Raw genomic sequence first — 26,761 nt, 5'->3', positions numbered from 1 at the left:
AATAAACTGATTCTCAATGTTCCTCAGGACTATTTGCCCAAAGTTATTCAAACTAAGCCTCACAATTTTCAGAAGTAAGGGGAAACTTTAATTTCATCAGATCCGAAAACAAACATCAGGTCTGTGAGATGTCCTCAGAAGCTTGCAAAAGCCATCAGAGTGAGTTTTGTGCTCAATAAACACTTAGTCATTTTGAAGAAATACTTTTGGATGGTTTTGTGCAAGCTCATCCCCACTCTTTCACTACAGGAAATAATTTTATAAATTAATTTTTATTTTCTTAAAACTTAAAAAAAAATTATAAAATGGATGTGGATATAATTCAGATAAATGAGAGGTCTCAACACAGCAAAAAGCTGCTCAAACTTCATATGCATTTGTGAATTTGATATGAAATTTGTGAGTTTGATAGCAGACTTTCAATATGCATGCATATCCATTGCTGCTTTCCTTGGCAGAAATTCATAGCACTCCCACAATGAACAGATATTGTCTTATGGTTACATAAACTTATCAGATGAAATCAGGAGTAAAAGGAATTTTTGCATATGCTTCAGTGAAATCAAGATTTATGATTAAAATACTAGTTTCCTCTTCCTCTCCAATGGTAATGAGTACCAGCACCTTTCTTCAACCACCTTCCTAAACTGAGATTCTGCTATTGTTTTCTCAGATCTTTAGAGCAACCTTTTGCGCTCACTAGCACTTAAAGTCATGTATGACAGCTGCAAGGAAACAAACAATGAATAGCTTCTACACCTATCCCTAAGGTACCATCATAACTCTGTATATCCATGGAGATAAAAATTATGTAGTAGTTGGCAAATAAAATTATAGTTCTGAAATATAGATGATAACCAAGCACAAACTGTGTGACATTTCAGATGGTAGTATTCAAATTATTTCAATTACTCACTCTACCTTAAGATAAATGAATGTGAGCACTTCCTATTCTGTGTGTTATTATTTTAACATGATGTTTGTCATTCAGTAATAACGAGATGACAGCCTTCATTGCCTGACCATATGGCAAGTGTTACAAGTAGATGCAATCACATCATCTGCTGTAAATTACCATACTTCCTACAAGTTAATTCACAAATAAAAAACAAATAGACATACCCAAACTGACATTCAAAGTTATAGATTTGTTTTTATTCAATTTAAGAATGCTTTTAAAGATTTATAAGTAATTAAACAAATATTGTTTTGCAAAATGACAAATAAAAGGTATAATACTGTTTGAAGGATGTCTTTTCTTCTCAGCGAACAAAACATATGGTAAAATACAAGTGAGCCCTCTTAAGTGAACACCTGTTAACATACTAAACTACTTGTGTATATTACAAATATCAATATAAATAGCAACTAGTTAAGAGCATCTTGTTAGTGTACAAAGTAGAACATGTAGAATGTTGAGCAGTAAAGATTACATACGCGTATTTGCTAAGCCAGAGAACATGAAATGCATCCTCTACTATTTTGTGAAAAGTGATAAACCCACATATGTAAAAAATATATGCATATGCAATGTCCTAAATTTTATATAAAACAAGCAGGGAATTTATCACTATTATGCATCTATTTTATTCTGTTACATGAGATCTCTGTATATTAACACCTGATATCATGTAAAGTTAAATACTCAGCAAAAGAAATGCAGGCTTCTGAACTTAGAAGTGGCTAAAGATAATGAAACTCCTAATTTAGATAATCTGTCAGTTTCTATCATTTTACCTCTACCCATACTTTTAATTCACTGCAGTTATGTCATATGATACATCCACAGCCAATTCACTAGAATTCATTTTTGACACAATTTTGTAAATCCATATTTTTGAATTATGAAAGGAGAATCATGGCCTAAATTCACGAGTAATAGCTTATATATATAATTCTTAGGCTAAAATTTAGATCAGTTTGCTGGGGTTGCTACCTTACCTTCTGTAACCTCTGATCGGAACTGTCTTTCACATTCTTCTTTGGAGTACTGTTCTTGACCCCATCATCTTCACTACTTTTAAAAAGTATCTCTACAAGAGAATAAATAATACATCTCTAGCAGAGAATAAATAATACACTGTGACACCTAGCATTTCACTAAAACAATATCTAGACATTTTAACGAAACGCATTCTTCTGCAATTATTTATAATACAGTCTATTTTCTTGACAAGCGTTTTGGTCAGTTTTTAAAGAGTGACCTCCTTTCAAAGTGTTCTGTCACATAATTATGAATCTTTGCAGCATCACAGTGCGTGTTTTTTTTTTTTTTTCAGAGTACAAGCTTTTCAAAGGTACAATAGATCTGCAGGTTAAAGATGCTGTACTTTCATTCCCATTTTTATTCTTTTATAGACTATTCCCTCTATGGCTTAAAAGCAGAATTCATTGCCTTTTTATCTACACAGTCACTACCAGTTTTGTTCTCTAGGTCTTGTCCCCTGCTAGGAGGATCAGAGTGATTGGTGAACAAAGCAAACAGTAACAGAATTAGGATGGATGAAAACTTTAAACCCCTTTTTTGTTAAGTGAAAGATCATGTACTTCACCAGATAAATCACACAAACCATTCCATTGTAATGCTGTGAATTCATAACAATTAGAAATTGATACAACTAATGAGAATGAACATGACTCTAAGCATCACTCTCAGAGACAGCTATATACTTTCAGTACTAAAAATCACACAAGAAAGGACAACTTAAAAATTACATCTATACTCATAGAACAGGATGTTAAGAAAAAGTTTATTAGTACTAATACATACAGTAAATCAGAAGTAAAATATGTTCTATTTAGATTTGAACTGAGAGCTTACCATTCACGAATTTCTCACTGCTTACAGAAAAGAGCAATTACACACCTCAAAAGGACTTTTTTTATTAGAATATTAAAGACATTCAAGAACAACAACAACAAAAAAACACAACACTGTAAAAGCACCATAATATTCATGTTTCTCTTCTTCCCCCCAAATTAACTTTAAGAATTAATCTTAAGGGATAAGTATCTGTGCCACATGCTGAAGGTCTGCTTTAGAAGTATCATTTCAAACTACCCGCAGACACTGCAGGTCACTTAAAAACTTTTGATTTATAAACAAAGGAAGTGTAGAAGAAAACAGTGTTACTCTCTGTAGATTCACAATCCTCTTGATATAAACAGTGACTAACAAGTTTGTTAGAGTGAATTAGACCTTTCTTTTGTCTTTGGAACATGTCATGGCCAATTAATACTTCTGTATTCATGAAATAAATGGAGCAATATTCTAAAGATAATAAAAGCTGAAAAAGGTAAAACTATGCATCTGGGGAATATGTACCTTTACCTTGATATTAATATGTTAGTTCCCATGTTATTTCAGACTACAGTCCCCCAGCACAGTGGTACTGCATACATTTACAACATTCTTTAAGTAACACACAAAGATAATATGAACATGCTTTTCATCTTTTTCTAAATATTCACTCATTTGAATGTCTGCTGTAGCTTTTATATCAGCATTTACTGTAATCCACTGGAAAAAAAAAAAAAAAAAAGATTTCCCATAGTCAAAGAAACTGATCAAAGCACACAAGATGTTATGTTTATTATGTGGATGTATTAAAATAAAATTTACAACTCTATCTATAAATAAACATATATGCAGGAGAATAAAGAATACTACTGCAAAATAGAAAAAAAATGCACATGTTCAGTATTAACATAGAAGTCAAAAGCAAAAAAAAAAAAAAAAAGGTAAAGGTCACTGATGCATAACCCTTTATATTAAGCAGAAAATAAATGGCCTATTCAACCCTCTTCCACCCTCCCCCCCCCCCCCCCCCCCTTCTAATTGATATATAATTGTTCACAGGAATTAGTTAGGGAGGCAATGAAACTGTATTGCCTATAACTTGGTGCCTGTCTAAGCAGGAAGATTCATCACATCAGTTTACTCAGTAAGACATAGGATCTACCTATCATATTCCTACTAAATAATACCAAGTTATCCCTCATGGAATAGACCCCACAAGTCATAAAACCCACAATCTTCAGTCAGCCAATTATGATGGCCTTACATAGGTAAACTTAGGTCCCACCAAAACAAAATAAACTACTAACTGTGCAATATAACACTTCATTTCTAATTAATAGTCACCAAAACTGTTTATCAAGTAGCTTGGCATGGCTGCCAAGATGGTACTTGTATGAACTCCTTTTACAGAGAAAAAAAAACCTTTTTTATTTTTTTTTTTAATAGAGTGGTGTCTGAATACCTACATAAACTTGCAACAGAATGAGATTCTAGGCTCAAGAATGCACCAGGCAAAGGATTCCCCTTACAGTGGCTTTCTGCACCGAGGCAGAAAAGCCACTAAGTTACTGATTTCAAAGAATCACAGAAGTGTAGGGGTTGGAAGGGACCTCAGGAGATCATCGGATTCAACTCCCTGCCAAAGCAGGTACCCTAGAGCAGGTTGCCCAAGTAGGCGTCCAGACAGGCCTTGAGTATCTCCAGAGTAGGAGACTCAACAACCTCCCTGGGTTGCTCCCATACTCTGTCACCCTCATCATGAAGAAGTTCTTTCACATGTTGGTGCAGAACTTAGTGTGATCCATTTTGTGGCCATTGCCCCTTCCTTGTCCTGTCCTCACAGAAAGACCGCTGTGAAGACCAGAAAAAGAGAAAGCTGTTCTCACTTATAAACTGGGGACATGGCAGATTGAGAAGGACTCTCAAAATGAAGTTAAGTCTTTGAGCCGCCTCCCTAAAGAGACAAAGGGACAACAGCTTACCTGCTTTTAATAAGGTGCTTGCTATTTTTCTGAATGGGATTAGATGGACCCATTTTCCTGCTTTTGGAAGAAAGGGCATGAGTCCCTGCCAACACATTCTCTACAATCATGCACGAATAATTACGCGAACAGTGAGGCAAACATTTGGATTTCATGAATACTGAAAAATAATTTGCATCGGCAAAATACACAACTGAGTTAGAACAGGCAGAAACTGGGAATGACAGGAGTACTTTCCTTTTCCCCAACGTTCATCTGTGGCCAGTAGGGTTTGAAAAATGGTACAAAAAAGCAACAAAGCTATCCAGCACCTCCTGAAAAACACAACTGGTATCTAATTAAGTAAAACAATAGTTCCTAACTTTTTTAATCCAGAGAAGCTCAGTTGCTTTTTCCAGAATTTATTCCTTGATGTTAGAATGCCTGATGGAAACAGGTAGCTGCTAAGGTGGAGGTGGATTCCAGCATTGTTTATAAGCTGAGTAATTTCTTGTCAGGTTTCCTTTTAGAAAAGAAAACATATATTCCCAGACTGTGAACAAGTGTATTCAGACCATATCAAGTTTGGTCTCTCAGCAAATGCCAGATAACAGTTGGGACATTTTACTTTTATTCAGGAAGATGAAGGGACTTAAAACCCATTTTAGGGCAGAGGGTGCATGACCTTTTTTCATTCATGACCAAGAATTTCTCAGAAACACTCATTTATGCTCATAGACAGCCATCCAGCCTCAGTCTTTTTAGCATATTCTTCCGGAAAATGTCAATCAACTGACGAAAGTGTCTACAGCACTGCAATATCCTAGCATTTGCAAAAGGAACAACAGGGAAATTATTTTTTACAGACTGGATGAGTAAGTATTCTTTTATACCTCAATTGGTAAAAGTTTGGAAATGGCTGGAATCAGCTCAGCCTTACGTACTAGGAAAAAATGTTGCTTAATGCATATCATCAGACTTGATTTTGTAACTGAGCAAAAAAAAATCCTGTTCATCTAAGTGATACAACAAATAACAACAAATGCTGGAAGAGTTATATAAAATTTCCATAACACACTTCACTAGCAGTTTAACACTTTTTCTCAGTCCCAGTAAAACAATAATTGATCATCATACAAGTAACAAAACCAGAAGAGTGTATCCGCTAATCCACTTTTAAATAAGGATATATTTTAATCTAAAAAGATAATGAAAAAAAAAAGAAAACAAAAAAAGACTAGCTGTTAAAGCACTAAACATGTCAAGAGCTGGCACTTTCAGGGATCTGACTGTTTTTTGGAAACACATGGTTATTGCTCAGCAGGCCCTCAAGTCTTTCTCGCTGCTGGTTGCCTTTCCACTTCTCTCTGTGCAAAGACTGACTAAATTGGCAAAAACAAAAGAGCAATTTTTAAAGTTGGCATTTGAAACCTTCACTAGATTCCTTCAACTCTATCTGGGGCTATGAAAGTAACATATATGAAGTAACACAAAAGAAAACAATGCCGTTCCATCTTTAGCAGCTGAAGATTTCCACCTACTTTTATGTAATTTATAAAACAAACTAAAAATAAAGGGAAAAAATACTATTTTTGTTACATTCAATTGCCCGACGTTATCGTAAAAAAAAAAAAAAAAACATAAAACAGCAGAAAAATGAGATGAAGAATGGTGAGGCTGTATTTCCAAATCATGGCTCTTTAGTATAGTACTCCTCCATGTCTTTTACTTTCTCCTTCTAAACAAAATTGTGCAAAGGGAATTCACCACATACCCAGCTGGACTGTAACTATGCACTGTTGAATACTTCTCCCAAAGCATTCAAGAACACCAAATAATACACAGAATCAGAGTGATAAAGAATCTATGGTAATATACTACCTATCTGACTAGGAAAGAACCATTTTCACCAAACCATCAACTATTGTACAGTTTGTCAAGTTAAAACAGAAGTTATCCATGAACAATTCTTATAAGATTTCCACCATTCCGACTTCGTTTCAAATCCACATACTTTGTGAGACTAGTATTAAAAAAGAAGTCTGAATGAGCATGAAACTTCTGTATCATTGTACTGCAAAACCCATTTCAGATTCTGATGAAAGCTTCATAAACAAATAAACATATTTGAGATTTTACATACACACATATGTATACACAGATATTTTAAACATAAAATATTAATTAATTTTATATGTTCTGCACACACACAAATTTAACAGTTTATGCCTATATGTAAAAATTATCATTGATTTCATAGGCATATGAAAGACTCAAGGGAAAACTTTAAATAAGAAACTTTTAAATAAGACTATGTATGGTCTTACAAAATGCACATTCAAGAAAAAAAAAAAAAAAAGAAAAGAACATTTGGAGCAAAAATAACCTGAAGACTAGTATTTCTATTAGCCTATGTACATACATATAAAATACCTGTTTCTTGTAGCAAACGTAGTTGAACTCCTGTATTCTAAACTTACCCATAGATTGGTGTACTTTCATCTGATCTAACTCCTCTTCAAGATTCAGTCTTCAAAAAAGTAAACAGAAAAAAAGTAAGAATGATGAAGCAACCATATATCTGCCACTAAGACTATTAAAACAAAATTAAACCAAAACCACATAAATATATTGAGGGGAAAAAGTTGTCAACACTCAGGAACTCTTCTAATTTGATGACAAGCAGCATACTTCAAATATAAAGAGTCACAGACACACACACACACACAGATTTCTAGGTTGGAAGAGACCTCAAGATCATCGAGTCCAACCTCCGACCTAACACTAAGTACTCCACTAAACCATATCGCTAAGCTCTACATCTAAACGTCTTTTAAAGACCTCCAGGGATGGTGACTCCACCACCTCCCTGGGCAGCCCGTTCCAATGCTTAATAACTCTTTCGGTAAAGAAGTACTTCCTAACATCCAACCTAAACTCCCCTGTCGCAACTTTCGCCCATTCCCCCTCGTCCTGTCACCAGGCACGTGGGAGAACAGACCAACCCCCACCTCACTACAGCCTCCTTTAAGGTAACTGTAGAGAGCGATAAGGTCGCCCCTGAGCCTCCTCTTCTCCAGGCTGACAAACAGTCATTGGTACAATAGCTCATTAAAACTTATAAACCTGAATTTATAAAATTCAGATGTAATGGTGGTGGTAACATACACTAAAAAGTTTCAGCTAGTCCTTTTTAGGTAAGGAAATACCTGAGCTAAAAACATGGAAGCCTGTTTGTGGGGGAGTAAATGGTTAGCCTCAGGGGAAAGTACCAGTCCACCTTACACAGATAGATCTTACTGTTCCTCTTTGTCCAGCAACTATTTGAAAAACTTATTGACAGAATCTGTCCCTGCCTTTTCTAGCTTTGATCTGCCACTATATGACTAGTATAGTTTTTTCTGTAGTATCAAGCAGCTAAGGTCTGTACTGCAAATCACATGAATTACTGAAGTGGTGTTTAATGTTTTATAGAATTACTTATATATAAAGTTGCCAGGATAACAATGCTAAAGCTTCAAAGTCAAATTGGGAAATGCTAGATTTAACCATGTTACTTTGAATGGCTCATTTATATTTGTTTTCTGACCTAATATTTAAACACATAGTTGCAGACTATTTTAGCAATAGGATGTGACCTCTTCTAGTTTAGGATCCTACAGCACAGACAGCAGTCATTTAGTGTGCAGAATGTACTTAAAATATAACCTTATATCCTGTACACATACACTTTATTGTAGGTCTGCTCTGAAGGCTGGATTGCTGATCTCCTCACAGCCTTTTTTGGTGTACTCAAAACAGCAGCAACTAAATGCTTCATAAGAGATTAATTTTCTTTACAAAATCCCTCTGAGATGAGACAAAACAAAATCAGGACAAAATACCTGCTAACTTAAGGAATGGGTTTAAAAATGAGTCTTCTGTTTTCTAAAGCACTTTATATGTTTAACGCTTCTCTCAGCTGTAAATCTAAGTATTGCAATTCACATTCCCTAGTCTCACGTGGAAACCATCACAAATACAAAGAAAATGAGAAACACACACACACACACACACAAAAGTAACTTGTTTTGCATGACACATGACTCCAGCTATATTCAGGATCACTCAGCTTCACAGGTTTGCTTTCGTTGCTTTTCATTTATTCTCCATGCCTCAGTCATCATTAGCTTTTATTACACAGACCACAGTGGCCTTTACCCCTACACTAACTGCTCCTCATTGCAAGCTACTCATCTTGTGAACTGAATGGCAAGCTACTGCCTTGTTAAAACATTCTATATGTAATTAAAGACTATATTTAACATTATATGTTCTCTATGTACAGGTGGAGGCTGGTGACAACTGGTGTCCCTCAGGGGTCTGTCTTGGGACCAGTACTGTTTAATATATTTATCAGTGACATAGACAGTGGGATCGAGTGCACCCTCAGCAAGTTTGCAGAAGACACCAAGCTGAGTGATGCAGTCAATACAACAGGAGGAAGGGAAGCCATCCAAAGGGACCTGGGCAGGCTGGAGAAGTGGGCCCATGTGAATCTCATGAGGTTCAAAAAGTCCAAGTGCAAGGTGCTGCACCTGGGTCAGGCCAATCCCAGACATGAGCACAGACTGGGAGAAGAACTCACTGAGAGCAGCCCTGCAGAGGAAGGACTTGGGGGTTCTGGTGGATGAAAAGCTCGACATGAGCCAGCAGTGTGCACTTGCAGCCCAGAAGGCCAACTGCATCCTGGGCTGCATCAGGGGTGGTCAGCAGGTGTAGGGAGGGGACTGTCCCCCTCTGGTCTGCCCTTGCCAAGAGGTTGGACCTGGAGTGCTGCATCCAGGTCTGGGGCCCCCAGCACAAGAAAGATGTGGGTCTGTGTTTCTCATTCAGATAATGACAGGACATGGTCAGGGGTATGGTTTTAAACTAAAATAGGGGAGATTTAGATTAGAGGTATCCTTGTTTCCACTAGGATAGAGTTAATTTCCCTCCAAGTAGCTTGTATGGTGCTGTGTTTTGGATTAGGATGAGAATAATATTGATAACACACTGATGTTTTAACTGTTGCAAAGCAGTGCTTACACAGAGCCAAGGACTTTTCAGATTCTCACAAATGCCCAGCCAGCGAAGAGACTGGGGGTGCACAAGGAGCTGGGAGGGGACAGAAACAGGACAGATGGCCCAGGCTGGCTAAAGGGATGTCCCAGACCATATGGCGTCACACTGAGCAATTATATGAGGTGTCTGGCCAGGGTTGGGGGGACTGCTGCTCAGGGATGGGATGGGCACGAGTCAGCAAGTGGTGAGCAAATGCATTGTTCATCACTTCTTTTGTACACATTATCATTATTATTATTATTTCTTTTCTGCTCTAATAAACTGTCTTTATCTCAACCCACAAGCTTTTACTTTTTTTCCAATTCTTTCTCCCATCCTGCTGCAGGGAGGTTGGGGAAGGGGTAGGGGAAAGGGAGCAAACTACTCTGTTCTGCTTATCTGTCAGACAGGTTAAACCACAGCAAGAGGTTAGAAGGAAATTCTTCACTGTGAGGGCGGTGAGGCACTGGCACAGGTTGCCCAGAGAAGCTGTGGATGCCCCATCCCTGGAGGTGTTCAAGGCCAGGCTGGATGGGGCTTTGAGCAACCTGGTCTGGTGAGAGGTGTCACTGCCCGTGGCAGGGGGGTTGGAACGGGATGGTCTTTAAGGTCCCTTTCAACCCAAACCATTTTGTGATTCCGTGATATGAATGCAAGGGAGTGAATTAAAGTTATTTTAGAATTCTTCCTGTACCTTTGTCTTCTCAGCATGTTAGTTTTCAACTTTAAAAATATTATTTGAAGGAACATGTTTACAGACATATAAATGCACCCACTTGCATACTACTCCCCTATACACTAGCTAAGTGGCAAAGAAACAACACTTGTACAAGATTTTTAAAAATAGTTAACATATACAAAAACTTTTAGAGTGATAAAAGACGTGGAAGTAAAGAAATAATCTGAAATAAGTAAAGATTGTGAAATAGACTTCCATGAAAGTTAAGGTACATCTAAGCTGGAAATATTTCAGGCTAGCCTAGAGAAGAAATTGCAATGTATCATACAGGATCCAGTCCATACAAGTCATTGAATGGCTTGCAAGAGTGTTAGAAATGAGCCCATGGGCCATCCATGGGTCCTCATGGGATGCATCCACGTGTGCTGAGGGAGCTGGCGGAGATGATCCTGGAGAACAGGAGAGGTGCCTGAAGATTGGAGGATAGCCAATGTCACTCTGGTCTTCAAGAAGGGCAAGAAGGAGGGTCCAGGAAATTACAGGCCAGTCATTCTCACCTCTGTCCCTGGAAAGGTATTGGAACAGCTTGTTCTGGATGCCATCTCCAAGCAATTGGAAGAGAAGAAGGTTATGAGCAGTAAGTAGTCAGCATGGATTCACCAAGGGGAAGTTGTGCTCGACCAACCTTGTTGCCTTCTATGATGGCATCACCAGCTGGGTAGATGGGGAGAGAGAAGTGGATGTCATCTACCTTGACTTTAGCAAGGCTTTTGATACTGTCTCTCACGACATCCTGCTAGCAAAGCTGAGAAAATGTGGGATAGAGGAGTGGACAGTAAGGTGGTTTGAGAACTGGCTGACTGGCCGAGCTCAGAGAGTGGTGATCAGCAGCGCAGAGTCCAGCTGGAGACCTGTGACTAGCGGTGTTCCCCAGGGGTCGGTGCTGGGTCCAGTCTTGTTCATCGACGACCTTGATGAGGGAACAGTGTCTGCCCTCAGCATGTACGCCGATGGCAAAGCTGGGAGGAGTAGCTGACACGCCAGAAAGTTGTGCTGCCATTCAGCGAGATCTGGACAGACCGGGGAGATGGGCAAGAAGAAACCAAATGAGGTTTAACAAGAGCAAGTGTAGAGTCCTGCACCTGGGAAGGAACAACCGCATGTATCTGTACAGGCTGGGGGACGACCTGCTGGAGAGGAGCTCTGAGGAGAAGGACCTTGGGGTCCTGGTGGACAACAGGTTGACCATGAGCCAGCAGTGTGCCCTGGTGGCCAAGAAGGCCAATGGGATCCTGGTGTGCATTAAAAGGAGTGTGGCCAGCAGGTCAAGGGAGATGATCCTCCCTCTCTACTCTGCCCTGGTCAGGCCTCACCTAGAGTACTGTGTCCAGTTCTGGGCTCCCCAGTACCAAAAAGACAGGGATCTCCTGGGAAGAGTCCAGCGGAGGGCCACAAAGATGATACGGGGCCTGGAGCATCTTCCCTATCACAGAATCACAGAATCATCTAGGTTGGAAGAGACCTCCAAGATCACTGAGTCCAACCTCTGACCTAACACTAACAAGTCCTCCACTAAACTATGTCACTAAGCTCTAAACCTAAACATCTTTTAAAGACCTCCAGGGATGGTGACTCAACCACTTCCCTGGGCAGCCCATTCCAATGCCTAACAACCCCTTCAGTAAAGAAGTTCTTCCTAACATCCAACCTAAACCTCCCCTGGCGCAACTTTAGCCCATTCCCCCTTGTCCTGTCACCGGGCACATGGGAGAATAGACCAACCCCCACCTCGCTACAGCCTCCTTTAAGGTATCTGTAAAGAGCGATAAGGTCGCCCCTGAGCCTCCTCTTTTCCAGACTGAACAATCCCAGCTCCCTCAGCTGCTCCTCATAAGAGTTGTTCTCCAGACCTCTCACCAGCTTTGTTGCCCTTCTCTGGACTCGCTCGAGCACCTCCATGTCCTTCTTGTAGTGAGGGGCCCAAAACTGAACACAGTATTCGAGGTGTGGCCTCGCCAGAGGTGACTACAGGGGGATAACCACTTCCCTAGTCCTGCTGGCCACACTGTTTCTGATGCAAGCCAGGATGCTGTTGGCCTTCTTGGCCACCTGAGCACGCTGCTGGCTCATATTCAGCCGACTATCAACCAATACTCCCAGGTCCTTCTCGGCCAGGCAGCTTTCTAACCACTCATCTCCCAGCCTGTAGCGCTGCTTGGGGTTGTTGTGCCCCAGGTGCAGGACCTGGCACTTGGCCTTGTTGAACTTCATACAGTTGGCCTCAGCCCATCGGTCCGGCCTATCCAGATTCTCCTGCAGAGCCTTCCTGCCCTCAAGCAGATCGACACTATGAGGAAAGACTGAGAGATCTGTGTCTGTTCAGCCTTGAGAAAAGAAGACTGAGAGGGGATCTTATCAATGTTTATAAATATCTTAAATGTGGGAGACAAAGGAATTTGGCCAACCTCTTTTCAGTGGTTTGTGGGGATAGGACAAGGGGCAATGGCCACAAAATGGATCACAGGAAGTTCCTAACCAACATGTGAAATAACTTCTTCACGGTGAGGGTGATGGAGCACTGGAACAGGCTGCCCAGGCAGGTTATGGAGTCTCCTTCTCTGGAGATATTCAAGGCCCGTCTGGATGCCTACCTGGGCAGCCTGCTCTAAGAAACCTGCTTTGGCAGGGGGGTTGGACCCGATGATCTCTTGAGGTCCCTTCCAACCCCTACAATTCTGTGATTCTGTGAAATACCCAAATGGGTCATACCAGGGCTGGATGCATCCACCACCAGTGCTCTGTCTCCAGCAGAGGCAAAAGCAGATGTTACTTCAGGAGAGTGCAGAAGCCTAACCATTTCTACAGTTTCATCCCCATTTTTCCATACTGAAAACGGCACCTAAGCACTTCCATTTATTTTCTCTGCTTTAACTGGCTCTCTGTTGCTAAAAGTATCTTTCCTCCTATCCCACAGAAATGGGATTTCTTTATGGCTTTTCATGTGTAGCCTTGTCAAAGGCTTTTGGAAAATACAGGTTAGATTTTATTCACGTGGTTACTGTTACCCTTCTGCAATTCCAGTAGGTTCAGGAAACAGAATTTCAATTTACAGAAGACACACTAAGTCCTTCCCAGCAAAATTGGGTTGATCTGTGTTCATTGATCTCTCTCCATCTCATTCCCTCCTGTTTTAAAGACAGACTGCCATGTTCCCACGTAGGAAGCAGTCAGGCTTACTGGTCTGCAGCTCCCTCTGGAGCTCTTTTTGTAGATGGGATTTAACAGTGGCAACATGCCAGTCCATTGGCACAGTGGCTGTTTACAATGAGGTTCCAGTTCAGTAATTTCATACTTGAACTTCCTCATACTCACTGGGTGTGAAGATATTACCATCAAGACATTAACAACTGGCTTATCTACTTGGCCTCATTATTGCTGTATGGTTATTTCAAACACATCTAACACTTCTGGTCTATCTGCTAGAAAGAACAGAGGGGCTGTTGACATTTTCCTAGCATCTTCAGCAGAGAAGGCTGACACAAAGATTCACTGAGATACTCTTTTATGGCCTTGTAATCCCAGTGTATCCTTTTACACTGTTACCATTAAGCAAACCTACAAGTTTCCTAATTGGCTTATTTTTCACATCATTTAAGCTAAATTACACTAACGTAGTTTAAGCATCCTTAAAAAACACTCTTGAAGAGTTCTTTTAGCCTTCTCATCTTTCTACTTGCCTTTAAACTGCCATTTTTTATTGGTTTTCCTGTTCGCACCAAAGCAAGTTTACACTTTAAATGTTGGTTTTTTGTAGTGAGGTCCACATAAGCTACCCAGCTGAACTGCTTTGTTTTTGTTTGTTTGGTTGTTTTTATTAGCTCTTTAAAAAAATAAAAAAAAAATTGCGATATGTATTTTAACTGCATTATATCAAAAAATATAAATCTAGTTCAGTTTTCTACAATTCACAACAACAATACTATAGCCTGCATATTTTGGCAAAAGAGAGCAGCTCAAGAAAAAAGAGGAAAGGGTGTAATCTGGTCTTCTTTGCAGAGGTAGTGTGATTGCAACTTTCCCCAGGAACAAGTGAATAGGATCACTTGGAAGAAGCATCAAAGAAGGGTCAAGTGAGAAACTTTCTGAGGAATAAGATGGGACTTTGAGGAATTCAAGGTAACTGAAGTCACGTAAAACTGCTGAAGTATAATGCAACACTCAAAGAAATGATTCGACCTGAAAAAAGGGAAGGGGGAGGAGGGGGGGGGAGAGAAATACTTTCGACCCTTTCATTTACACCATCACCTCACTTTAAGAAGATACTGTTAGCTTGTGTCTAGTGGAATTTACAGTTGTGTTTTGAAAACCTTTGGTACATTTTCTTAAAACTGTATCTGTCAAGACAAAACAGATCTTCATCCAGGCTTCATCCTGTACCAGATTAGGTACTTGAAGAGAACTGTGATCCAGCTGCATGGATTCTAGTGACACGAGATGCCTCCCTCACTTACTGAGGGTGAAAGAGGGATTGCCTCTGCAATCCTTCATCTCAAAGGATCAAAAATAAGCTGGTGTGTGGTAATGAAGAATACTAACCTACTAGAAGTAGAGTCAGAACAGCAGCATCAAAGTTCAGGTACTGTGAATAACAGCTTCCAGTACTCTTTTAGAAGATTAAGATAGTATTTGCTGTAATTATCTTGAGCATATACTCACTGATTTGCTGCATTTTTTTCCATAGTCCAGTTTTGATTAACACATCAAAAAATGGAAAGAAGAAATGCTTAAGGTTTTGATACTAACTGAAAAGGGATTTTTTTAGGGCATTGAAAAACTTGTGTTTGATTTACCAAGTGCTGAGCAAAGGGCATCGTGTTTATGTCATCTGAAAAGATCCAAGACATAAACTGAAGCTGAGAGACGGAATCTTTGAAGATATTTCTACAGTGGAAAGGTAGTTTCTCTGTGAAGTGTTTCTAGCTGATTATAGTCTCGAGGCACTGATAGTGGAAAGAAGTCTTTCAACATTAGTACATGCCACCTCCATCTTTGCTAGTAGAAGTACTGAGAGTTAAGGTAGGCAATTCTGAAGATGATGTATATTTTAGATGTCTCATATAAATCTCAATATAACTGTGCTTTTAGCATTTTTTTTTTTATTTTATTAGGATTGATCAACAAATTTCACATTTTACAATTACATACAAGGCTGACTTAAAAAAAAAGTAGTATACTTTAAATTTTTTGGATTATATCAAACAATTTTTTTCCTGTTAAGTAGTTTTTAAAAAACAGAAAGAAATTATTTTTTCCCTTAGCAGATTAGATTCATTATCTTTCCTGTTTCAGATTATAATAATGGGTGGAACAAGTATTTGAGCATCTCTTCTCTCAGTAGGGAAATTCATCAGTAAGTGTGCTTAGGAACTCTGTAAGAACAAATCTACAAAAATATGGAAACAGTCAACTGTCTGCTTTATAAAGCAGTAACACAGAAAACAGAGGATGCTTTCAGCTTCACAAGTCTCCTAAGGACAATATTTACTTGAAAAACAGGGTGTTTCCTAGTTCTCTTTTTCATAATAAGTATGTTTTTGCTTAAGCAAGGAAATACAGAAATATAGCATACAAAATTTATAAATGCTGTTTTAAGGGAAAAATTATTTTCTTCAATTTTTTTGGCTTTTTACAATTAAAACTGTTACACTGTATGTTTGTATTTAAATTCATGTGCTATTTTCAATCAGAATCTCATAATTACATCTTATTCACTACTACATCTGCTAGTACACAATAAAAGAACTAACTTTCTAAGCATTTAAAAGAAACAGATTTTACATTCCATTTGCACGGGGAAGGTCTAGAAAAAGGATTTAATTTAGAGTACCCAGTACAGAAGAAGGAATATGATATTCATAAAGAAATGCTGCTAAGCAAAATATACACAACATCAACTGAAGAAAAAATCAAGCAAGTCAGGAATGAAAAAGGAAAAACAAATCAGCCCTGCAGTTTGGAAGAGGAAGAGGAAAAAACTGACTCGGAAGACAAGACAACAGAAGAGATTATGGTTCTAAAATCAGTACATACAGCAATGTAGAACTCTAAAGAAAGTCTGTGATATTCACAACAGGAAAACAAATTTTTCTTTAGAAAAAAATGGTTTGCTCTACAGACTCAGGGGCGATGAACCTTTGAACCAATAATTCAACAAAGAATAATGGGATTTAAGTACAATGGAAATATCCAGATCAAGAAGAAAGACAAACAAACCGGAATGTGAGTCTAAATTGATCACTACCAATTCATGATAAATTCACAACTTGGTATTTTTTTTCTTGACAAAGTCAAAGGTAACTACTGCATTTTAAAGTCTGTCATATACGTACTGTGTATTCACTCTACTGTGTAAATCAGCTTTAAAAAGAGATGTTCCTAAAATATAATTTTAAATAGTGAGATTTGGACACAACCTTCGTGCAAATGTTCATCAAATACTGTGAAGTATTCAGAAAACTTATACAATCTTTCATATTGATATGTGGAGTAGGTGAAACCATGCAGGGCATTCAAACTCCAGAATTCCATAAATAAGCACTTAAGCATTAATAAATTGATTGATAACAACTAAAAATAGAAATAAAAGCTAACAATTTCAGTGTGCTTCAAAAGCAATAAAAAACTGCTCCAAGTCATCTCTGAAAATTGGCAGAAAACATATTCTAGCTGCATACATGAAAAACCTTAGGCAAAGGCAATTCACTACTAGGCATATCTATTAGTAATCTAGATGATAAGAAAAAAGTAACCACACAATTAAACTTTATTAAGCTTCATTAAATTCAGAGTCTAAATTCATATCTGCAATCATAATGCTAACACAGCCACTTCTTAGAAGGTTGCCAACCGTATCCTGGGGTGCATCAAGCACAGCATTGCTAGTTGGTCAAGGGAAGTGATTGTCCTGCTCTACTCTGCACTGGTGTGGCCTCACCTCAAGAACTGTGTGCAGTTCTGGGCACCACAGTACAAAAAGGATGTAAAAGTGTTGGAGAGTGTCCAGAGGAGGGTTACAAAGATGGTGAAGGGCCTAGAGGGGAAGGCATATGAGGAGCACCTGAGGCCACTTGGCCTGTTCAGCCTGGAAAAGAGGAGACTGAGGGGAGACCTCATTGCGTTCTACAGCTTCCTCACAAGGGGGAGTGGAGGGGCAGGCGCCGATCTATTCTCCTTAATCACCAGTGATAGGACCCACGGGAACGGTGTCAAGCTGAGGCAGGGGAGGTTTAGGCTAGACATCAGGAAAAGGTTCTTCACCGAGAGGGTGGTCGCACACTGGAACAGGCTCCCCAGGGACATAGTCACTGCACCAAGCCTGTCGGAATTTAAGAAGAGTTTGGACTGTGCACTTAGTCACATGGTCTAAAATTTTGGGTAGACCTGTGCGGTGCCAGGAGATGGACTCGATGATCCTTATGGGTCTCTTCCAGCTCCGGATATTCTATGATTCTATGTAGTGTTGAAATTGCACAATGACCTATCACTTGGCCTGTATCTAGACAGTCTTTACATGTATATGTTCATTTCTATCAGATTGGCTTGCTGGTTGTGCTTTTTTTTTTTTTTTTTCCCGAAAAGGTATGAGAAGTTTTCAGAACATGGTGAACAATTAGTTTTTTCTGGTAGGACTGGGAAACCTTTTTCTGTCCTGTTTAGTTTATAAAGTTTCTGGAATCTTAAAGAAAGCTGTACAACTGAAAAATTTACTCTTGATACTTACAGCAAATCCCTTCCAACTTTGCTGATAATGAAGGTTCATAACTTTGCTGATAATGAAGGTTACATAAGTGGATTGCATGATTGCTATTTCTAATTTTAAGAATACACTAATCTATACCTATTACATGGACTAAAAATCTTATGTACGATATATATTCAGCTCCTACACATGGTTTTCTGCTCAGGACCACTTCTTAAAGATGGAGAAAAGAAAAAAAAAAACAAACACGCCAGCTTTCAATGTGCTTTGTAAGAGTTACTAAACCAGTGGACAAAAAAAAAATCAGAATTTATGACTCCCTACAAAAAAATACTTTGCTCTTATTTATATTCAAATGTTGTTTTCCAGCATCTTTCCTCAGTTCAAATGATAACCCACCAGATGGGAGAAAGGGGTCTTCAGCCATAGTAAGCCAACAATATGCTACATTGATTTTTTACCCTTAAGCACACCTGAAATTGCACCAAGGACTTCAGCCTTCTGCAAAGAGAGGTTATGCTGCATATGTAAGTATATCTGGTAAAATTTGACTCTGTTTGTTCAGTAATTCTTTCTCAACAACAAACATTTTCTCATCTCCTTCCAAAACAAGTCAAAAACCCAAAGCGACCTTCTGACAATATAACCCATTTCAAAATATTTTTTAGGTTTGTTCTGTTGACAAGAAACAATCCAGATCCTTTACAGGAGTAGAATCATAGAATCATTAGGGTTGGAAAAGACCTCCAGGATCATCTAGTCCAACCATCCCCCTACCACCAATATCATCCACTAAATCATGTCCCTAAGTACCAAGTCCAACCTTTCCTTAAACACCCCCAGGGATGGTGACTCCACCACCTCCCTGGGCAACCTGTTCTAATGCCTGACTGCTCTTTCTGAGAAGAAATGTCGCCTAATTTCTGATCTAAACCTCCCCTGGCACGACTTGAGGCTATTCCCTCTAGTCCTATCTCTAGTTACCTGTGAGAAGAGGCTGCCCCCCTGCTCCCCACACCTTCCTTTCAGGTAGCTGTAGAGAGCAATAAGGTCTCCCCTGAGCCTCCTCTTCTCCAGACTAAACAATCCCAGTTCCCTCAGCTGCTCCTCACAGGACTTGTGTTCCAGGCCCTTCACCAGCTCCGTAGCCCTTCTCTGGACACACTCCAGGGACTTGATGTCCTTCTTGTAGTTGGGGGGGGCCCAAAACTGAACACAGTACTCAAGGTGCGGCCTCACCAGAGCAGAGTACAGGGGGACAATCACCTCCCTGGTCCTGCTGGCTACACTATTCCTGATACAAGCCAGGATGCCGTTGGCCTTCTTGGCCACCTGGGCCCACTGCTGGCTCATGTTCAGGTGAGCATCAACCAGCACCCCAGATCCTTTTCCTCTGCACATCTTTCCAGCCACTCTGCCCCAAGCCTGTAGCGCTGCATGGGGTTGTTGTGACCAAAGTGCAGGACCCAGCACTTAGCCATGTTGAACCTCATCCCATCGTCTGCAAACTTGCTGAGGGTGCACTCAATTCCCTCGTACAAATCATCAATAAAGATATTAAAAAGGATGGGCCCCAACACCGACCCCTGGGGAACACCACTGGTGACCAGTCGCCTGCTGGATTTCACTCCATTCACCACCACTCTCTGGGCTTGGCCTTCCAGCCAGTTCTTAACCCAGTAAAAACTGTACCTGTCCAAGCCATGGGTTTCCAGTTTTTCCAGAAGAATACTGTGGAAGACTGTGTCAAGAGCTTTGCTGTTCTAAATTATATGGTCAGGGTAACAACTTTCAACACCTTCCTAGCTAAGGAGAAGTCAACAAGTCCTTGACCTAGCAGGAATCAGCACCTGAACTTTGCAGGAATCTGACTGGCACTTCCTAGAAGGCTGCCAGTATCTTCTAACATGGCAGATGAGAAGAAGAATCATGTCTTTGTTTTAACTCTGTAAGCCAATATTGATGTATACATAATATCCTGAGAACAACCTCAACATGTTTTGCTTACTACCGATAACATGATAAAAGTTATTCTTCTTTTCTGCATCACATATATAAAATAGGCACCTAAGAGGAGCAGGGAATGGCATCCTGTTTTATGTACCAATTCTTCGTTTATATTTTCCAACTACGATTGTGCCACAGCCTCATTTGGCAATATTAAAAAAAGGACGGGTAAGAAATTGAAGGAGATCAAATCTATCCATTTGATTGTTTATGCTGGTATTTCATACATTTTTAAACGTACTGACTTTGACCCATAATTATAGTATTGGCTCTTGCCATATCATCCAATATTCTGAATTCTATTTTATCGCAATATAATAAAGGAGGAGTAACCAAAAGTATTATTTTCATAATACTCAAATATTTACCCACTTGGAATTTAGAAAGAGGTAGCATAATAAAAAATGTACTACAGAATCAGTTTTGCCAAACGAATTACTTCTGATTTCTTTTAGATTATAGCTATGCATCAGCAAGAATTTCTCTATAACAGTTGCTTACTTATCAAGTTACTGGAATAGGCGAAATGCTCATACCATCTGCATATAAGCAGGGCTTCTGCAAAATATACCTTCTTGCTAAAACAAAATTTCCTAGCACTCATCATTTTTAACTGTCAGCAGTTCTAAAGATACCATCAGGAGCCCTCACACAGCTCCAGATCTAAGGTACACATACACATGTGCACTTGTGTCTCAACGCATTAAAGAAATGGTAATTTAGAAAGATAGACTGAACTATAACATAAACTTTCTGCCTGCACTTATCAGTTTAAATGGCTCCTTCCTTCAAGAGTTACTGACCCTAGGTTAACCCACTGCCAAAGGACTGTAGTTAGTCCTCTAGCAAACCACTGCCTCAAGAGTAATACACATCCCAAAAGTCAGCCATTGCTCATCAGCAGCTTTTGGCATTCACAGGTAAGGCCAACAGGAGACTCCTACACTTCTCTGCATACAGATAAAAGGAATTAAGAGAGCAGGCTCATGGTAGTCTAAAATAAACATCCAAACAAACAATAAAACTTTTTTCCCGTTGTCCCAGGGAATTTTATCTGGAAAATAAAACCAAGCACAGAATCTATTTTCTAATAGAGCTGAATACGTAAGAAGGTATAACCCACTGAGGAAACTGACTCCTTCCCAAGGATTACAGGTTGTAAGACTGCAGCAGGATGACTCTTTGGAGAAATAAGCAGAACCAACCACAATCTCCTAATACATACTGTTGCTGTTGTGGACAGATATCAGGGGCTAGTCCTGGAGCTGCTGCAGTTAGGAAAGCCTTCCTATAAGTCCAAAAGGTAGCTGCTGCCTTTTCAAATGTTTTCCTCCAGAGTCATTTAAGTTTGTTAAAGACTGGAAAGCCAAATTAAGAAGAAAATCAAAGAGAAAAAAGACTGTTAAAAAAGTTTTGCACATTTTTTATCAGGGTCCTTGAAAGGGGACGTTAGTGTTGCTTATTACTGTAATGAAAATAAGTAAGTTTTAAAGACACTGAGTCAAAGTTGTGCAAGAGTATTTTTTTTCTTATAGAAAGCTTAAGCCAAATAGGTTAAAAATTCTTACAGGTAAAACAGGACAATGGAAGAAACTGTTTTCTTTCCCCCAGAAAAAAAATTAAAAAAAAAAAAGGAGCTTAAGAAGAAAGACAGCAGATCAACGTGGAAAGGACTTCTAGGTAAGCAAAACTGAACAGTACTTTCTGTCCACGAATCTTCAAAAAGCGTAAAAATCCTATTCCGTAATATCTGAGTAGAATGCACATGCACACTAAGCATACTTTTGTAAAGAGTCTTTAAAAAAAAAAAAAAAACACAGGAAAAGGCTCTGGTAAATCAGAATGGGGAGTCTGACATGTCGTAATGCAAATGATAATTTTAATTTTTCACTCCTGAAAAATTGTTTAAGACTCGTGAGAACCAAAACAGGCACAAACTTTATCCAACATCTGAAATCCTACTCTGACAGAAATTTTTCACTTTGTTCCTACAGCATTATGATTCAAGAACATTTGCCTGCAGTAAGGGTAAAATACGCTTTTTTCATGGGGCTGTATATCTATGTGTCAACTGACAGCCTTGGGAGGTGAGAGTAAACCTTGGAGCAGGTGTTTGATCTAGACTGTGTGAGAGAGCAAAAACCATTACATATGTCTGGGGATAATGCTGCCAAAAGAAGAGTAAAGCAAAAAGTACTAGCATTACTTACATTTTGTGAACATTCAAGCTATCCAGAATGATTTACTAGAATTTCTTTACAGCAAGAAAATTGTAAACTTACAGTTTATACAAGACTATAGAGAAACTTGCATTTTTAATTAGCCAAGGAAATGGAATATTTGACTACACAGAGTCAGTGAACTATCTATCTTAGGTCATACATTCACTCTGCAAAATATGTCTTTATCATTCTTGTTTCCCAATTCAGTCACTCATAGGATGGATGAAAATTGCAGGAAGCAATATCTGTTGGTGCTAAGTAAAGTCTGTCTGATTTACAATCCACATTCAGGAGTGAGAAAGAATAAAAGCAACTCCTCCACACCAATCCAATGGCTGTTCAGATAACAAAAAACTGAACAGTACCATCGTTGTCAAGAATGAGCTTTGAGATATGTTTCAAATTAATAGTCACTTGGAAACCAAGGATGCGCTAGTGACTGGTGACTAGTTTCAACGTACAGCACAACCTTAACTTGTAAAAGAATGGTAGAAAATTATGCTTACAACTTTTTACCTCCCCTCTAATAATCTTTTCTTTGTTTCACTGTAGCATGAAATTCAGCTGACCAGAAGCTGGTTTAAAAAAGTAAATTATTCTCATTATTTTAATCTGGACTTTCTGATTCCTTCATAACGACACCATCACAACAGGCTCTCTCACAAACAATGTTTACCTGTAGTTAGTTCAGAAAGGACTCAACCTGAAGGACCATGTCTGGGTTACCAGTAAAACCCGTATGCTACAGAGAAGCACATTGAGTGAGGATGCCACTACATGAATATCAAGAGAATTACTGTCATGTCAGTGCTTTTAACCTTTGTATAAACTCACATGACCAACTGACTCAAGTCTCCACTTACCTACAACCTGGTTTTGATAAGGAGCAGCTGATCTCCAATAAAGATGCAAATCAATTTCTTAAATTGTTTCTAACAGTGGCATATCTGAGTTATAGGGAAATTTGGAAGATTCCACATTCCGTCTCCTGTGATTGTGTTTCTCAACCTCTTTGCAAAATTCACTTCTTGAAGTTCCATATGCTATTAGCAAAGATGAGATATCTAAACTTGAAAATGTGCCGTTTCCCTTCCAAAATGAGTACCAAGGAAAATGGAAGACCATCACTGTATGCTAAATTCAGCTGTATGCTGCATGAAAGTATAATCATTATAGGATTAACAACCTTCTTACTATGAAAGTTCGGTATAGTTTAACAAAATACATTAAGTACTTTATATATACTTTCTGTTTTTATATATTGGGCAACCATCAATGGAATTAAATTCAAGCAGAGTAAATGCCAGGTGCTGCACCATAGACACAAGTGCAGACAGGGAGATGAGTGGCTGGAGAGCAGCCCTGCAGAAAGGGACCTGAGGGTGCCAGTCAACAGTAGGTTCAACACAAGCCAACTGTGTGCCCTGTCACCCAGGTGGGCAAACTACATTGGGGTGCATTAAACAAAACAGAGCCACCACAGAAAAGAGGTGATTCTGACATTTTATTTAGCATTGGTGTAGTCTTGCCTTGAATATTGTTTACAGTTCTAGGCTCCAGAATATAAAAAGGGTGTTCAGGTACTTGAAGGCACCCATAGGAGGGCAGCAGGGCCGGCAGGAGGGCTGGAGGGCATGCCCCGAGAGGAGAGGCTGCACACACTCGGGCTGTCCGGCCTGGAGAAGAGGAGGCCGAGAGGCGACCCCACGGCTCCCTGCAGCTCCCTGAGGAGGGGAAGCAGCAGGGAGGTGCCGGTCTCTGCTCCTGGTCACCGATGGCAGGGTGCACGGGCACGGCACAGAGCTGCACCAGGGGAGGGCCAGGCTGGGCGTTAGGGAACATTTCTGTGCCATGGGGATGGTCAGGCACTGGGACAGGCTTCCTAGCCGGGTGGTTGGTGCCCTCTGCCTCTCGGTGTTCATGAGGCATTTGGACAATGACTTATTGATTTGCTTTAACTTTGGGTTAGGTCAAGCCATGTGCTTACCAAAAGTACAATACTTCATATTTCTGTAACACTCAGATGAATCTACAGAAATCACCGTGACTGTCTACAACATCTACTTTTCTTTTTTTCATCTCAAACAATGCACAAAATTTATTGTTAATGAAACTTGAATTCTGCTTTTCCCTGCATATTTACTGTGAAAGTACATTTAATGGCTTGACTGCATGTTTTCAGTACAACAGTCTCTTAATGTGTAAGAACAAACTGAAGTACTACAGGCTGTTTATGGAGACTTGGTTATACTACTTGGATTTTGAATACATGCCTGCACACCAGAAAAGCACCGTTGAATATGGAAGAACAAAAGAAGAACAGTGACACATCTGACTTCCAAAATCACAGTAAACCCTCAGATTTGTCTCTTAGGCAGGTCACAGGAAACTGCAAGATCTGGATGGACACTAGTAAGAAAAATTCTAGAAACATGCTTAACAATTAAAGGTTGTTAGCCTCCCCTGCCCTGACAGATTATTCTCACAAGAAAACACTATATTTGCTTCAGATAGCTGACAAAGTGCCTTATGAAAACATAATTGAAGAAGGCTTGGTAGAAAAAAAAATAATTCTCTTCACAAAAGGGGCCATGTGAGTTTATTATGCAAAAGCCCCTAAATGAGTTCATGTGGATTTACGGTTCTGAGTTTGGTCCCATATAACGGCTTTTAAAAATGCACTACCCTGTAGTACAACAGATGCTTCCGGTTGATTACACTTTAAACTATTTTAAGGGGTTTTAGCCAACAACCACACTGTTTCAAATTCTCACTGTCATTTCACAGAACCACAAAATGGTTTGGGTTGGAAGTGACCTTAAAGACCATCCCGTTCCAACCCAGCTGCCATGGGCAGTGACACCTCCCACCAGACCAGGTTGCCCAAAGCCCCATCCAGCCTGGCCTTGAACACCTCCAGGGATGAGGCATCCACAGCTTCTCTGGGCAACCCGTGCCAGTGTCTCACCACCCTATAAGTGAAGAATTTCCTCTTAATATCTAACCTAAATCTCCCCTCTTTTAGTTTAAAACCATTGCCCCTTGTCCTATCACTATCTGCCTGTGTAAAAAATCTTTTTTTCATAGGTCCCCTTTAGGCACTGAAAGGCCACAGAGAGCTCTTCCTGGAGATCACCCCTCTGATCATCTTTGTGGCCCTCCCCTGGACCTGCTCTAACAGCCCCATATCCTTCTTGTGCTGGGGGCCCCAGACCTAGATGCAGCACTCCAGGTGGGGCCTCAAGACAGCAGAATAGAAGGGGACAATCCCCTCCCTCCACTTGCTGGCCACCCCTCTGCTGATACAGCCCAGGATGCAGTTGGCCTTCTGGGCTGCAAGCAGGCACTGCTGGCTCATGTCGAGCTTTTCATCCACCAGAACCCCCAAGCCCTTCTCTGCAGGGCTGCTCTCAGTGAGTTCTTCTCCCAGTCTGTGCTCATGTCTGGGATTGCCCCTAACCCAGGTGCAGCACCTTGCACTTGGACTTTTTGAACCTCATGAGGTTCACATGGGCCCACTTCTCCAGCCTGCCCAGGTCCCTTTGGCTGACACCCCTTCCTCCTGTTGTATCGACTGCACCACTCAGCTTGGTGTCTTCTGCAAACTTGCTGATGGTGCACTCGATCCCACTGGCTTTGTCATTAACAAATATATTAAACAGTACTGGTCCCAAGACAGACCCCTGAGGGACACCAGTTGTCACCGGCTTCCACTTGGACATAGAGCCATTCATTTCCATTGTGCAGTATTCAGTCTCGTCAGTGAGTATGCATCTTTCTAAGTCCTTAGAACAACAGCTACAGGATTTAGGTTCTTATTGTCTTCAGTAGAGTGAAATGATACTTTAGAGCTAGCAATCTTTTTATCCACTGAAAACCTGCAGAAATACATAATTATTTTAGCTATATTTGACTTTGTAGTCTAGTACCAGTAACTGCAGTAAAAAGTAAACAAGATCCCTGTTTAATCTAATTGCAAGGGTCACTAGATTTAATTATTTTTGCAGTAAGAAGCTTCCTATGTTCTAGCACTTTTAAAACTCAGGGGAAAAAAGAAGATTACTATGCAGAGCTAATACATATGTAACACAGGCTATATTCTGTAGATAACACTTTCTAATATTGACATACCATGAAAGAATTTTGTACCAATCAATTTTGGTACACAACCTAGCTATCCAATGAAACAAAGAAAAAAATTATTCCAGCATTTGGATGTTGCACACAACAATGGAAATTTTAAAACTAAAA

The 26,761-nt window shown here is 39.7% G+C and overlaps 1 protein-coding gene across 1 annotated transcript in view; it reads right to left on the bottom strand.

Annotated features, from left to right (window-relative positions):
• The window catches only part of CNTLN (centlein), a 207,473-nt gene that overhangs the window by 70,828 nt on the left and 109,884 nt on the right, over positions 1-26,761 (bottom strand). Inside the window, 2 exon segments of the mRNA XM_035558564.2 lie at positions 1,942-2,033; positions 7,242-7,291. Coding sequence (XP_035414457.1) covers positions 1,942-2,033; positions 7,242-7,291 — 142 coding nt within the window.

Source organism: Cygnus atratus, chromosome Z (assembly GCF_013377495.2).
Source record: "Cygnus atratus isolate AKBS03 ecotype Queensland, Australia chromosome Z, CAtr_DNAZoo_HiC_assembly, whole genome shotgun sequence".
NCBI classification, from domain to species: Eukaryota; Metazoa; Chordata; class Aves; order Anseriformes; family Anatidae; genus Cygnus; species Cygnus atratus.
The sequence above is the reverse complement of the archived record's forward strand: the minus strand, read 5'-3'. Positions and strand labels throughout refer to the sequence as shown.